This window comes from Pungitius pungitius, chromosome 17, assembly GCF_949316345.1.
Source record: "Pungitius pungitius chromosome 17, fPunPun2.1, whole genome shotgun sequence".
In the NCBI taxonomy this organism is placed as follows: Eukaryota; Metazoa; Chordata; class Actinopteri; order Perciformes; family Gasterosteidae; genus Pungitius; species Pungitius pungitius.
In genome coordinates, this window is record NC_084916.1 from 16,523,579 (window position 1) to 16,539,837 (window position 16,259).

General features: G+C 49.4%; 1 protein-coding gene across 1 annotated transcript; it reads right to left on the reverse strand.

Annotated features, from left to right (window-relative positions):
- Positions 1-4,375: 4,375 nt before the first annotated feature.
- lpcat1 (lysophosphatidylcholine acyltransferase 1) lies at positions 4,376-15,867 on the reverse strand. Its single transcript, XM_037473786.2, has 14 exons — positions 15,648-15,867; positions 10,665-10,804; positions 10,324-10,538; positions 10,120-10,232; positions 9,970-10,030; positions 8,117-8,175; positions 7,411-7,445; positions 7,150-7,204; positions 6,944-7,026; positions 6,713-6,838; positions 6,300-6,453; positions 5,747-5,845; positions 5,506-5,647; positions 4,376-5,318 (listed from the first exon to the last, which is right to left on the reverse strand). Exons 1-14 carry the CDS (start codon positions 15,732-15,734, stop codon positions 5,203-5,205), a joined length of 1,485 nt encoding a protein of 494 aa, XP_037329683.2. The 5' UTR covers positions 15,735-15,867; the 3' UTR covers positions 4,376-5,202.
- Positions 15,868-16,259: the final 392 nt, after the last annotated feature.

Here is a 16,259-nt window from a genome sequence, read left to right on the forward strand (position 1 = left end):
TATGAGTAGCCCACGTGTGTGTGTGTGTGTGCGTGTGTGTGTGTGGCTGGGTAGGTGTGTGTGTGTGTGTGTGTGTGTGTGTGTGTGGCTGGGTAGGTGTGTGTGTGTGTGTGTGGCTGGGTAGGTGTGTGTGTGGATGCATTCTCATGCAAATTGGCAGTGCGCCCCCCTCTCGCGGCCTTAATGAGATCCGCCACTGCTGGTTAGCCTCTGGCAGCGGTGAGGAGGGCCGATGCCGGAGGCGGGACGGGACACCGCACCCAACCGCGCGGGGGGGGCCTCGGGGGCCTCGGGGGCCCCGCGACAGCCCCGCTGCGGGCAGACGGACGACCATCGGAGGCCATGAATCAGCGCCCCGCCTGTCGTGACCTTCGACACCGGGGAGACACACTTTAATGCCACTACAGCATGATACAGAGCGTCAATAAGACAGCGTGATGTAAAGCTGCCAATAAGAACAAGGTTTGCTTTTTATTTCTTTTATTTATTCATATCGTTTTACTGAACACAGCACATCTCCTGTTGTGTTAAACACACACAGAAGGAATAGTATTTTACTCACCGTGTTTATTTTGTGAAACAATGTGTGACGGGAACATCGTCCAAAGACCGAAATCAACAACGATGTTATTTTACCCGCAAACAAAAATAAATATTCCCGGAAACACATCAGAGGGCTAAACTGTTTGTGACATGATTCTTTTTTACTGTAAACATAAGAACTCTTGTTTTATATGACACGCGGCTGGGGGGGGGGGGGGGGGGGGGTCTCCTATGAGAGGCTGTGACTACTGAGACACTCTTACACGCACTAATGAAGCACACACACTTACACACACGTACATATATAAAACGTTAAACTCATCTGAAACACTCACACGCACAAATGAGAGACGCATACATATGTACTGCTACACATACATGTGAAACATTTATACCTATCTCTTTGAAACACTCATGCATGCATGCATATATATTTTTGAACATGTATGCATCCATAACCGAATCTCTATAAAAAGTTTAGATACATATTTAAGTGTTTCGCAGGTATTCATACGAGTAATCTCACTTTCACACTAAACGGCCCCTCACAGGCTCCCGGGACGTAGCATAAGCGCTAATGTGTTAGCCAGGCAAAAAAAGATATTTTGATGCTTCGGTAAAGTGCTTTGTGTTAAATAATCCACACTTACTGTAAAACGGAAAGGATTACACAATTAAATTCAATTTCATGGTTTGCGTTTGTTTGGCTTTTAACACTGAAAATCACTGAATTGAAGCCATGTGCTGCCTCGGAGGTGAGAAACGTCAACTCTGAAATCTCCATCACTAGAAATTGGTTTCAAGGAGACATGCCTGATCGCCTCTACGTCCCGTTTGCGCGCCGACCATCGCGCCGGCATCAGTTGTGGTTCTTTTTTTTTTTTTTACCGCTGCTCGCCTTGAACCTTTAAACCACAATTCACAATCCCTCCGTCTCTTAAGCACGAGTGTCGCCTCCTCTCCCGATGGCTAATGGATGCTACGCGGCGCAAAAACACAAAGGGAATGGATTATACTCGCATGGAAACGTCCCCTGGATTCGGCCCATTGGCCGTCGTCATGCGGCACTCGTATGGTCTCCCTTTGTGACGGCGGCTCTTTACATGCGTGCGTCTTGAATGTGCCGTGAAAGGTTGTTTTTTTTCGCCTCTTCAGACCACTTATGGGACATGCTGCCAACGTGTCAAATGGGGAAAAAACAACATTCTAAAAGTCTCTTAAACAGCGGCCTGCTCCTTTGTCGTCGAAGTGGTTGATTTGGTCGCTTGCATTGGACAAAAAAGAAAAAATGAAAAAAAACATACAGGTGCATGTTGGGAGGATTTTTAGCAGCCAGAACGTTGGATGGTGAAAACGTGCAAAGGTTTTCAACTCCTGCTTCATTCTGTTTTGGGAGCAGGCGATGCGCGGAGGCCTCACGAGGGGGCGGGGGGTTAAGGAGTGTGGTTTGTGGTGTGAAGCCAAAGCATAAATACAATTAAAAATAATAATAATATAATGCAAGAGCGTGAAACCCCCCTGAGACGAGCCCGCCGACTTAGTGCCGCCATTTAGATCAAAGGGAGCTGGAGCGATCACATAAAAGCGGGCGGTTTTAATCGAATGGAAAGCACATCCTTGGCAGGAGAGACTCTGCGAGAGGCAGAGGGCGGCTGAGAGGTGGGTTCTGACTCGAAGGGATGCAAAAAGTCGGTTCACCCGTATGTCGTTCCACCGCTTTGGTACCGATATGTTTGAATCATTGGGAGGATGAATCCCAGTGAGATCAAAGTTTTCACTCACTCAACACCCTTCCTTCTTGGATGGGCGGGACAGGCGTTCATGGTCTTGTTTAAAGATTCCCACCTTTCACCTGAGGCCTCAGTGGTGATCGTCCTCTTCTTAAGTTTTTTTTTCGACTAAATCAAGTTTTTTTTGTCCGTTTTGTCCGTGTTTCATTAGCAAATGTCAGCACGCTCGACTAAGATGGGGACGGTGTGTTAGCACTGTGATTGTTAGCTTGTTAGCGGGCTAACGTTAGCATTTAGCTTTACGCCTCAACAATACTGTTCCGTGCAAATTTACCGTACTAGTGATAGCGTATAAGGGGAGAGAAGGCGCTTTAAAAGACGACGCTATGGTGAAAAAACACATTTATGTCTCGATCAACACCCCACATCTGCGTTCTATCAAAAGCAGGTGTTATTTTGTTCAATTAATTTCATTTTGCATGGAAAAGGCAGATGGTTGCTTTAGACCACCTCAGTTGGGAAACGGTATCGCCTTAAATTGCTCATCCTTGAATTAATATTTTCAACAAAACAGAAGTCATTTGTGTTATAGATTGTGACTTTTTAAACTCTTGCTGTCAGTATTTGTCGGCGCGCTGATGAGCACCAGATGTGTCGTCAATCACTCCTCCCAGAACCCATCACACTGAAACGCTGTTTAATTAAAAAGGGAAAGTATAGCTACAAATGCTGCCTCAGTTTAAAAGGGGGAGATTATCCGAATTTTAAGACCAGGACGCCAAGGTCAATCCGATCGGCGGTTTGATCCACCAGCTCTTTTGTCTGATGCAACGTTGCTGCCAGCAGGTGAAACGAAATATCAATTCATTCATTATTTCGTAGAAACCATTTGTGTGTTTCAAACTAATCCTTTCAGCCACGTTCAGCAATTTACTATTTGCTTGCTTAATATCTTTCACGTGCTTTCATTCATGACTCTGTTTGTGTATCAGTCCACAGCGTTTCCACGTAGCTCCTGGGGTACAAGTGGGCCTTTTTTTTTTTCCTACTGGCCGTTTCAGATTCCAGGTCGCATTTGTTCAAAGAAAAGCCTTCACTTTCACACTGTCCTTCATAAAGACTTGATTGAAAGGAAGAAAAGAGCAAACGGGCCGTCGTTTCCACATTTAAAAAAAAAAAAAAACGGCTCCACGTCTCTGGGACTTTGACACTGCAAAGACGGCGAGGGAGCTCCATTGGATGTGATGTTTCCTCAACTCCCGTCTCTGATTACATCCAGGTTTGTGTTGACTGTGGGGGGGGGGGGGGGGGCTGCGGGCGGTGCCTGCTGTCTCTTATAACGGATTCCTCAGAGTATCTGAGGGGCTGCAGAGAGCCTCTGCTCAATGAGCAATTTATATGTTTTCAACAAAGCTTCTTCTTTGGAGCCCGAAGGCAGGTCTTAATTGTTAGACGCGATATCTTCACTCCCCCTCTGCCTCTCCCCTTTCTTTGGCTGTTTCTCTTCTCCCTCCCTGCAGCTATTAGGAATTGGATTTGGAGCAGAACAATCCATTTAGTCTCTCTCCTCCATCTCTTTCTTCCCTGCTCTCCACACCTCCTCCTGTAGGTTTCTCTCATCAAAGCCGAGGCTTAAATCTTGTCTATTTTTACCTGAAGGAAAGGAAAGGGAGGGATGAGGTAATGCTTTTGCCGTCCATCAGGTGAGCAGCGGTGCATTCGGTCTGGGGAGCGAGCGCCACCACGTGGACTGAAAGAGCGGATGAAAGCGGCCTTGGCACCGAGGCGCGGCGTGGAGGGGCGAGCTGCGGGGGGATCACGCGTGGAACCAAGAGTACGCAGATCAGGAAGTAAATAATGGAAGACGTCATTAAATGAAACGCAGGGCTTAATGTTGAATTCGAGAACAACGGACTTAATTCATTCGGGTGCTGCGAGTCCCTTTTTTGAGGGGGGCAGCTTGAATGAGTGTAAGCAGAGCTCCCCCTAGTGGATTCACACAGTCAACACGTGCATTTTAGGTCCCTAATTACACTTCATCAATAGAACAAGATGAGCCAGCTGGGATCTTATGTTTTAAAATCCAGACCAAAAACACACAATCTCAGGATGTATTTAATTGTTGTTTTTTTATAGTGGTTTATTTGGTAGGGACAGTGCACATTAATAAAACATTGCTGTAAATGTACCAGTTAGCCCAAAGGCTTTTTTTCCATCTGTAGTATGTGTAATATCTGTGAGAAGGTTAAATGAAGGAACTGCTCCTCTGAACCATCCGTGGGAAGAAAAAAAAAAAAAACTTTTAAAAAATATTTTCCTTGCGAGGGAGAAGAATCTGGACACAAAAAAAAAACGACTAAACTAATAAAATCGTCATAAAAACAAAAAGCATAGCGGAAAAGATTTGATTGTATCGTATTCACTTTGAGTCACTTCCTGGTTCTCCTCACATGGCAAAGGGCTCCATTCCTGGCAGTGGGAAAGCTTCTTGGTTTGTTAGCTTACGACGGCAGCACGTGACACCGCGTGATATGTTCCACACGGGGCGACATAGCGTGTATGAAGAGCAGCAGGAGGGGGGGGGGGGGGGGGGGCGGCGGCGGCGAGGCTCCATTTGCCTGAGATCAACCAAAAGTCCCCTTTGTCAACACATTCCTCAGAGAGAAAGTAAAACTAAACCACCGACAATAAATAATACGTCTGAAAAGGAAGCTTTTTCCACAGAGGGGAAACAAATGTAAAGGAAGGCGGGAGAGAGAGAGATCTCCATCCTCCATCCTCCGTCCCCACGGCGCCACGCGGCTTCTCCTCCTCCTCCGCCGGCGCTGGAAGGCGCGGAGGCGCCGCAAAGGAGCCCCTTGCGGCGAACCCGGAGACGCCGTCGGGTCAAGTCAGAGGAGGCGAAGGCGGGAGCGGCGGGTCGCGTTCCTCAGTCGTCTTTGTGGCGCCCGTTGCAGCTCTCCGCCCGATGCCGCGGGTGGTTTTCGACAACGAGGTGGTCCTCGACGAAGGACGGGTGATTCTCTATAAAACGACTAAGTTCATCTGGAGAAAAAAAAAAAAAAACTGTTATAATGTAATTTCTTGTGAATATAAAGAGTCGTATTGTGATTAAACCTCTTGTATCTTGGTAAAAGGTAAAGAAGGGACTGGAATAGATCATCATGGGAAATGATGCAATGGGCAATCATCTCCTCACTGGTCTCGTGTCTCATGAGACACGTTTTCTCACCGTACGTGATCGCCGCTCTGCGGGGCCCCTTCAGCGCTGAAAACAGACTCGAGAGTTCCACCTTTTTCACTCCCAACATTATTTCGAAGATGGCGGCAAGGTCCCGTTGCAGGACGTCCCCGGTCTCCTCGTTCTCGAACATCTGCACGACGACACGGATGCCGAGTGGAATGAATTAATGAAAAAAAAAAAAAAAAAAAAACCCCGGCTGGAAGGGGGATTGGACAGAACACGGGCTCACCTCGAAGGCCAACTTGAGGGTCTCCATCGACTCGGACGGTCGACGGACGGTCGACAGAGCGACGACATACAGCCGGACGTCCATCAGCCCGTCTCCACGCTGGTGGACACAAAAAATGATCTCAGGTGAGCAGAAAGAACAAAAAAATACAAATACAAACGAAGGTTAAAAAATATGTTTGCATCTGTAGCTTTCACTTTTAATCCAAAGATCAAAGTAAGCAAAGATCCATTCACGCTAAATTGAAATGTTTCGGCATTTAGCAGATTTCATGTTCCCCACAAGGGGGGGCTGAGCAGCTGTTTGAAGGCGCTTCCGATCAGAAGAACGAGGTGGATCGGAAACACAAACCTGCAACCCCGGAACCGTTAAACGTCGAAGCACTTTTTAACAAGTTCAGGTGTGCAGACACGTCTCCAGGGTTACAATTCTAAACGTAGCCATCACATTACTGCTATATTCCCGAGTTGTTGATCCAGCCACTAACCCAAGTGCAGATCACGCTACACATGATTTCCGAGGGTAAAAGTGAGACCCCCGGGGCTGCGTTCACCTGGGCGAAGAGGCCGTGGACTTGTGCGAGCGCGTCCGTGAGCGGCAGATCGAGGAACTGGGCCAAGTCCTCGGCGCTCAGCCCGTCTCCCTGCAGCTTCCTGGCTCTCCTGGCCAGCTCCTCCAGCGCGTCGCCCGCGCTTCCCGCTCTCAGCCTGTCAAGAGAGTCCGAGCGAAATCACGCACGGCAGCGCGGCACCGCTGCAGCGCCGGGCCAAACAAACCCGCGGCGCGGCACGCTGGCGAAGTCACGGCTGCCACTTCATTCGAGTCGAAGTGACGCAACTTGAATCAAATACGTGAATGAAATGTAACGAGAGACCTTCCCCCCCCGTTAGCTCTCGGACTTAGAACCACCTGGCACCCGGTTTGAACACGGGTTCGACCGGCGGGTTCCGGTCCCGCCGCACTCACCGCAGGCGGCACACGAGCCGGTGGAACGCCAGCAGGCCGCCGCAGTCGAGGGCGCGTAGCGGGCCCTGCGACAGGCTGATCTCCCGGTCATCGAAGGACAGGTCCGTGAGCGGGAGCTGCAGCGCCCTGACCGGGGGGGGGGGGGGACGAGAAGGGACGAGAGGGTCGGTGAGGACGTCTGCGTCGGCGCGTTATCGACGCGCTACAGAAAAAAACACAAACCACGCTCACCTGGCCATGAGCTTTCGGACGTTGTTGGCAAACAGGGCGGGGTTCTCCCGCTCCTCGTTGGACGGCGTGTAAACAGGGAGGTACTGAGGGAGGGGGGGGGGTGGGGGGGGGAGGAGGGGGGGAGAGAGAGAATCCCGTCACCAAACGGCGTTTCCATCACTTCTCGCGGCAATCGGATCTGCTGGCGGGCTCCCCGCGCCACTCACCTCGATCTCCATGGGGTTGTGAGTCTGGCACAGAGTGAGCCACAGGAGCTTGAACCTGCAAGACAGAAGACGCGTCTCTCTGAGCGAGGAGGACAACCGGAGGACGATGGAAGGAGACAAAGCCGGAGATAACGGAGGAGCTTCCCCCCCCCCCCCCTCCCCCTGCGGCCTTTCACCATGTCCACTCGTAATGGAAAACAGGTCACTGGTGTTGTGAAGGCTGTGTGTGTGTGTGTGTGTGAGACAAAAGCAAACACTTACGCGCCGGGACCTCGCCACGTCCACGAAATAGTGTCCTGCGGAGAGGACAAAGACACAGTCAATTCACGACCATTTGTCACAACCTCCGTTTGGCCGAAGACCGACACACATCATGCATCGTACTCCCCACGGATCCCTAAAGGTCGTACTGACAAGGGCTCAGGAAATCATTTGTCGACCTCAGAAAAAAGGCCATTAAAAAGATTCTGATAATGTCGGATAACGCTTTGAGGGAATATCGCAGCAGGCCTCTGTAGCTCCTCATCGCCGCTCCAGGCTACTGCAGCGACACTAGTCCTGATATATACAGCCCGACTGTCAACCGTTGAGTTGCATTGTGGGCAATGTGCACTCAAGGAAGAAATGATGCGTGGAATGAGGAAGGAACAACACTTCTCTTTGAAAAATGCGTTTGATTCGACCCACTAACAAGACACGTATTTCGGGTGTCGCACTGACACGTTGTCACGGTGACTGAAAGCAGCCGAAAGGGAAACGCTAAATAACAACACCATCTATTAAGAGCAACATAATTCATGAGTGATGAGAGAGAGATGAAATATCATCCTACTAGAACATACAGTCACTCAACACAGGAGCAGCACGTGCTGGCGGGACGCGACCATTACATCACAGGCCCGTCGGCACGTGTGGGTTCTTCTTGAAACCCTGAACTTAACTTTCAAATTCAAAGAGCGCGTTTTACCAGTGTGTTGGGGTAGCGCAGCACCACAGGCTGCACTGGGAGTCCTGGAATGAAAGCACCTGAGAGAGAGAGATGGAGAGACGAGAGAAGATGTTTAAATCGATTAGTACATGCACAACATGCAATGACCTGCAGCCTGGCAGACAAGCTCTCTATGGAGGCCTTTTCTACTACTGTGCTAATGTTACTAATAAAAAATAAAAAAAAAGGCTTCTGACTTGGGGGCAGTTCAACAAGCTGTGAAATAAATAATTAAAGTGAGTTATGATCATTAAAAAATGTAACTACAAATTAAAGTTAATCTTACAAGCAGACAGCTGCTATGGAAACGCATCACTTCAAAATGTTAATGTGTAAATAATTAGTAAGCCCTCAAGGTGAGTTAAAACAACACCTATAAAAAAAGGTAGAGGAATAAAACACACATCAACCCGGAGGAGATGATTAAGATGAAACATCCGACAGCGCATTTCAACAATATTGGTCTTCCGTGTTGGTTTTAGACCGCGAGAGCGATCACGCCCTGAAAGCAAGGCGTCGAGGAGACGGACGAGGAGGGCGGCGTCCTCACGGAGACGTCCTCGCGGAGGCGTCAAAGGGACTGGACGACGTACCCGAGCAGCACGTCACGCACGCGCGGCGTGAAAAACACACACACACTTTAGCTGGGGGGGGCAAACTGTCCCATAACTAACGTGAGCTGCCCAGGTGTCCTCAAGAAAAACGCTGTCCTCAAAACCCGCCGGGCCGGCGTGGAATGTCAAGTTGCCCCCAGGAAGCTACACCAAGGCACACGGAGTTAAAACAACACACACACACACACACATACACACACACACACACACACACACACACACACACACACACACAGAGTCTGGAGGACACCGAGCCTCCCTTTCAGTTTGGCTTGCTGCGTCTCTTATGTAATAACATTTTTTTATTTTTTTTTTGCCTGTGGACAAAGAGGACGTTGGTGTCCCCCGACGTCTCCGCGCAGGGAGTCCAGCGCTTGATTGATGGCTCCGACAGGCTCAACTCACAGGGACACGCCCTCTCTCACGAGAATCAGATGAGCAAATGACCACAGCACTCAAAACCTTGTAATGGACTTTAAACACCACTGAATGCTTTGAAAAGCATCAAAAGTGATCTCTTTTAAGGTATTATATATTACTTGATTAACAATTTCAAGTTTTTGGACAAAAATGAAAAAGATTATTCAAAAATCTTTGGTCAGAAAGTAATTTAAACAAAATTGTAAACGTATTAGAACTAATAAATTTGGTCTAAATATGACAATGGAAAAGAAAATATTAGTTCTCAAAATGTTATGGTGTAAAAATGTCAAACAATATTTGGACAAGAAAAATGTAATGAAGAAATATGAGGTGTTGGAATGAGTATCAAAAAATATTTTTCCAAAATGTAACAAAAGTAAAAATATTAGGTAAAAAAGTGGAAATTAAATAAATGTCTAAATTGTCATTAAAAATATTAGGTTGAAAAATGATGCTTCTGTGTGACACTAGTAAACCACTGATAAGATGCATAGTTCTATATAGTTATTATTAAATGCTCCTCATCAGACATCAACAGATTTAATTATGCAGGTTCACCAGAAACTTATTTTGTGCATAAAAGCGCAAAATCTGAAAAAAACAAACAAATGTTCCTCATGACAAGTAACAGTGTGACAGGTTACACTGATCCCAACAACCGGATCAGTTGATCCACGTAAATCCTCTCTCCCCACGTGGGGGGGGGGGAACCTCCGCCTCAACAATCCTGGTTCGATATTAAAGCCCCACCCTCGTAAACACGTGCACGATTCTCCCCGACGCCCCAACACATACCAGGCTTGAACAAGATGATCCCCGACCGGTTGGTGCACGTCCCCTCCGGGAAAATCATGATCTGCAACGGAGTGAACGCTCGGTGAGAGTCGCACACGCAGGCAAAACATCTGGCTCCCCGGCGCGTTACGCTCGGCTCGTGTACCTCACCTGAGGCCACTCCCCTCCGGACCGGGCTCGCCGCTTGATCTCCTCCACCGTTTTTCTCCTGGAGTCCTGGTCCGAGCGGCACACGAACACGGGCCTGATGTAGCTGATCAGCGCTGGGAGGGGGGCGGAGGCAAAAAAAACAAACCACATTTGAGCGAGTGAAGGGAGATCATCTTAAAAACGCCGAAAGCGTCAGAGACTCACTGCCCCAGACGGGAATGCTCCTGCTCTCCAGCTTGCCGACTATGGAGCACATGGTCATGGTCACCGGGATGGCGTCGAAGTAGGAGGAGTGCGGCGCCACGGCCAGGATGGGAACGTCGGCGGGCGGCGCGCGCTCCCCTTTCACTTTGATCCAATGGAACCCGCCGCAGAACCACATGGCCCGCATGATGACGCGCAGGCACAGGTCGATGGCGCTGGAGGAGGACACACGGGGGGGGGGGGGGGGGGGGAGAACTTTACCATCGGGGGGGGGGGGGGTCTGCGCCGTGGAAAAGGCCTCGTTTGTTCGGTTTGTCACACACACACACACACACACACACCTCATCCACCACGACGGCGGCTCCATGACGAAATCGGAGCGCCGCAGGGAGGCGACGAAGGCGAAGGGCCACGCCAGCAGCATGAGGGAGGCCACCAGCAGCAGCCGCACCGGAAACACCGTCACCGTCATGAGCGCGATCTGAGGGGGGGGGGGGAACGGAGACACGCCGCCGGTCACTTTGGAGGACGAGGAGGAAGAGGAGGAGCAGAAAGTCTCCCTCTGCTTGCAGCGTCCTGGCTTTGGACTTTATTTGCACCACATCGAAACAATAAGACCAAAAGACATTCATCAGGTTACTATGAGCTGCGTGTACGAGGCAAAAAGAGAAGGTGAATGAACAGGACTAAACATTTGTTTTACATTACACGTCGTTCATCTGTCGCTTTTACTCCAAAGACGACTTACGTTGCATTATGACCCGATTTGAAGCGGAATGTTCTGGAGGTTTTGCTGCTTTCAAACCGCTTGAAATGTTTAAACTACTCGACAGCTCGGAGAGAACAGCGGAGACTCTTTGACTTCAACACTGTCCCCACCGTGTGAATCACTCGTGTGGCTTTAAATGTCCGTGGGGACATCGTGGCGCTCTGCTGACCGTTTGAGAGACGCCGGACTTTTTTTTTTTTTGCATAACGCCAGCGAGGTGTTACTCTATAAATAGTAAGTTAGGAAAAGAAAGATAACGGCCCTTTGCAAACACTGCGCGAGGACAAGTTCGGTGTCTGCCCCCCCCCCGAGACGAGCGGTCAGCTGACCGACCCGTCATGCCTTTTCTCTCACTGTGTAATGAGACATTCTGTGTGTGTGTGTGTGTGTGTGTGTCTCAGAGTCCCGGCCTCCGGTGTAAATTCAGACTGGGTGACATTATTAACCCCTTCCTCCGCCTTTTGGTCGATTTCCCGCCCTTTTCCCCCACTGTCTCCTCCTCCTCCTCCTCCTCCTCCTCCTCGTGGAGGAGCTCCTGTCCTTCCCTCCCAGTGTTTGTCATGCAGCTCCCCCTTCAAGTGTTTTCCTCCTATTGGGCTCTTTGTGGCCACTCTGGGGAATCATCATACTACCCCCCCCCCCCCCCCGGTCCGTGTCTCTCTCTCTGGAGGAGCACAGGTGCACGCTGCAGGGCTGCATTAATAAATAAACAGTAAGGGAGAGATTTATGACGCTCCAACGCCTTCCCACCCCCACGCCTGATGCACAGCGGCCTCATCATCAGAGCTGAAGAATCCATCTGGGAGGCTTCTCTTGGTTTATGTGAGCACAGGACCCAAAGTTTGCTGTAAAGCATGAATAACAAGAAGCTAGTGCACACACACACACACACACACACACACACCTTTGTTACTGTACTGGTGTATTTTTAGCCCTCAAAACACGGAGAGCTAAAATAACCCTTTGATGACATGATTTAGATGAAGCACAGAGCGCCGTACGAGACTCTTCTCACACATGGTTCCTCTTTGTGGCGAGCCCTCCTGTTGACTCCTCCCAGCACACCGGATGGAGGCGGGGCCTCCTCTGACCACGAGGGAATGTTCAGGGATTTAGTGAGGCCACTCTGGCGAGTGTTAAATATTCAGAAGACTCTGGGAAGACGCGATGGCTCCGTTGTCTCCGGATACACAAATACAAACTCACACCGTGTGTGTGTGTGTGTCAACACGCATTGGCCCAGTAAGGCGTCCTGTCATCTCACAGCTTCTATTTGAACACTTTTCATTTAGACAAAAGGCCACTTAGGAAACCAAGAGGACATGAAATCAAACATTAAGCACACGTGACTTCCTAAAATGGCTAAATGCACGGTATTACTACCCATGTGATCGAAGGGTATTAGTCGTTAACAACACGTTTAGCATGTGGTTGACCGTCTTATTAGCAGTAAACACACTTCTGCTGAGGTGGATGTTCACGTGCGGCTTGTATTTGGTCACAACACATTAACACCACGTTACAAAAGGAAGGGGGAGCAGGTTTTTACAGATCATCAGCCAATAAACCAAAACATTTTTTTAAAATGATGCTCTCTGCAACTAGAATATGTAACAAATAAGCATTGTGAACCCCGCCCCATGTTCCCCTCGTGATGGGGCTGATGGGTGGAAGTCACTAGGGTTCATCCTCTGGAAGCCATGAATATCTGCACAAATCATCGCGTACCGGTTCAAAGCAACCGTTTTAATACGGTTTTTCGTATTTATCTCCACTAACTGAAAACAACACACACACGTCATGAGTAACAGCCTGCTCTCCTCTGTGCAATGAGGCCAGTGCACCTTTGGGTGCTCTACACCCCGCAGTGGAGCCTAATTGGGTCTGGTTCATTATTTTCAATTAGCCAAGGGAGGTGCACTGATTCCACTGAGAAGGAGAGGGGGGGGGGGGGCTAAGCCCTCAACCTGCCGTCTGTCATGCTGCTGATGTGCAGATGGCTTCCACGTAGACTCTTCTGGTCAAACCTTTCCTTCATTAAGAAGAAAGATGTCCGCTTGAAGCTTATCCCTCAGAAATCTGTTCAAACCACTGACACCACGCAGATCTTCCACGTATGTAGAACTACTGGAGATGTTTGCTAGGACTGGAGAATGCGTGCCTCCATTGGATGTCACAGGGTCATTGTGTTGACAGCTGTGTGTGTGCGTGTGTGTGCGTGTGTGTGTGGGATGTGTGACTCAGCGGAAAGGATCGCTACCATCTGTCTGTCTCACTTGCTGACCTAGTTGGTCCGCATGGCAGCTGATCATGTTTTGCTGGAAGTTAGAAAAACAAAAGTTCCAGCAGGAAGGTGGGGGGGGGGGGCGGGGGGTCGGGACAGGGGGGGGTGGGGGGGGGGGTGCTTTATGCATCAAGCGGCACACGCTGCGTCGATGTGACAGACCTGCACACGCGTCATGCTGGAATCCAGACCTCCTGCAGCCCAGGGGGCGTCCACGCAGGAAGTCATTCCTCCTCTGTTCGGTCATAGCTTGGGTTTGTTGACAAATGATGGGGGGGGGGGGGGGGGGGGGGGTCGCGATCACACAAATAAGTGTGTGGACACACGTGTGTTCCAGTTTGCAATCACTGCTCCGGCACAGACTCACTACTGTTGACAATCGAGTGCAAATACATGCACCACCAGTAAAGAGCAACACGTGTGTGTGTGTGTGTGTGTGCGTACGTGTGTGTGGGAGGGGGTGGTGGGAGGTGGGGGGGTATTGCTGGGAACCGCCGGCGCGCACGTAAAGTCTGGTGCTTTGTGATCTCTGCGCTGAATGGACGCAGGCATCTACTGAGCCCCGGAGCTATAGGGAAACACAGCGACCTCGTGGGTGTGCACTTCCTCCTTTTGTCTGACTGCAAACAACTTCAGAGACGCACACCGTGGCTGCTTGATTTTCGGTGGAACCCGTTTCAGGGCGTTTCTCTCGAGCAGAAAGCCGAGAGGGCAAGGTAGCCGTTCGCTAAGCCTCGCCCCCCCGCTGCTGCTGCTGCTTTATGCAGCCCGTGGAGGCCACACAGACTAGAGATGATCGCATTGATGGAGCAACTCAACGCCGTTCCAGAAAGAAACGGCATACGGGTCAACAATATGTGCGAAAGTGCAGAGAGAACCGGTTAAAAAACGATACAGACAGGATTAGGACATGAAGAACAATAGTACCGGTTCAGCAGGAACGTCTACTCACTGTTAAGAGTCTAGCTGTCAGACCCTTAGCTCCAATGCCACAAGGGGATTGGCCAGTATACCTTCGAGGGCGGGATTTAGGGGGAAGGATCGCCTGGAAATACTTTAATTAATCTCATCTGTAACCCCCCGAATGAAAGAAATTATCAGGGAGGCTGCAGGAAACGAGATGAAACGAGCCGGGTTGAGTCGGCCCGGTGGACGGCATTAGCAGTCAGCTGCCACCGCCCAAGCCCGAGAACCAATTGATCCATTGGTTGATTGATGAGAAGCCCCCCCCCCCTCCTCGCAGTGACAATCAATCCATCCCCAGGATTGATTTGGGGGGGGTTTGCGGCCGCAGCTGTCGGTCCATATCAAAGCAGCAGAGTCTCTCTCTCTCTCTCACAAGGTGTATGCTCTTCTTTAAATGTGCTCAACTGTATTTAAGTATCAGTACCCCCCCCCCCCCCCAAAGGGAGAAAGTAGAGTGCTGTTGACTTTTTAAACCGCCTTGACGGTTGAGTGGTGCAATTATGTAAAAAAAAAAAATGTAAATGCCTATGATCCGATGCAAATGTTTGATGCAAATGTGATCGATGAAGATTCATCCGCCGGCCGGGGGGGGGGGGGGGGTCACGTGGGCCGCGTCTCCGATAAATGGAGAAGATGAAGCGCGCAAGTTGCTCAATGGATGACCAGAAGTGTGCAAGCGTTAACCGCTCGTTTCCTTCACACGACAGGACACAAGTGCACAAGTGTTACTCTCTAATCTCTGATGATACTGCAGGCCCCGCTCGGGGGGCTACAATCCTATTAGTTTCCTTCTGATAAGAAGATTTAAAGTGAGAGATTGTAGAAGATTTACCATTAAGTCACTTGGTGGTTTTCAGCAGCCCATATGTGAGAATATTAAAGGTTTATCCCGATGGGCACTCATTACAGCGAGCCATGAAATGCTAAAGGATGGATGGTTTTTAACAGTTCCCATTGTGTTTTGCAACTTAAATAAAGGGATTAAGGCGCGTGTTGCACAGCTGCCCCAAATGTCCCCAAACGGTTCAGATTCCCGCGCTGTTGACCGGACTTTAAAGAACTTCATGTTCTTTTATTTCGAAAATGGACACATGTCACACGTTGCGTCCCCACAGTGTCCACTGACTCTCCGAACAGGAAACAACGAGCCGACACTGTGTCCGACACAGGTTATCGCTTTAAATTTAATTAGGGCGCGAGTTTGGCAGATATAAAAAATAATCAAGGCCCTTTGCGGCAGCTCGCGATGAAGAGCAAATCATCGGGGCCTCATCAATTAATCGCTCGCGATCTTAATTGCCTTACCTTTATTGTCTGTGGTATGGTGAGTTTCAGCTCGTGCACGAAAGGGTTTGTAGCCGCTCTGGGGGGGCGACTGTTTGATGACTTCATAGTTTATAGTCTTTGTTTTTTTGTTGTTGTAAATATCAAAATAAAAGTCAGGTTGTGAATGTTGGGCTGGTTGCGCTCGTCGCTCCTCGACGTAAGAGAGTCACTTCTTCTGTTTGGAGTCTGTCCTCCTCCCACCAGAGGAGCCGGGAGGGGGAGGGGGGGGGCGACGATCAAGCTGGCGTCACCAAACGACGTCACTTCCCGTTACGGGATTCAAAATAAAGTCCTTGTAGCGGGGTTACGTATTAATATTTCGGCCTGGAAATTTCCACTCATTTAAAAAGTATTTTTTAAATGTTTACTACGGTGGGGTTCAATTTAAAAGACAAAATTAATCCGGAAACATGCATTCAACTCAATGTATCCGGGAGGCAACATCTTGTTCATGCTTTTATTTTGAAAGCGGGGACAAAATCTGAAAACCTAAAGGCACGTAACGTACCCACGATCATCCGTGTCAAATAAAGTTCCCCAATGAAAGCAAAGGCCTTATCTAAGACATTCATACAAACATGTCAGCCATTA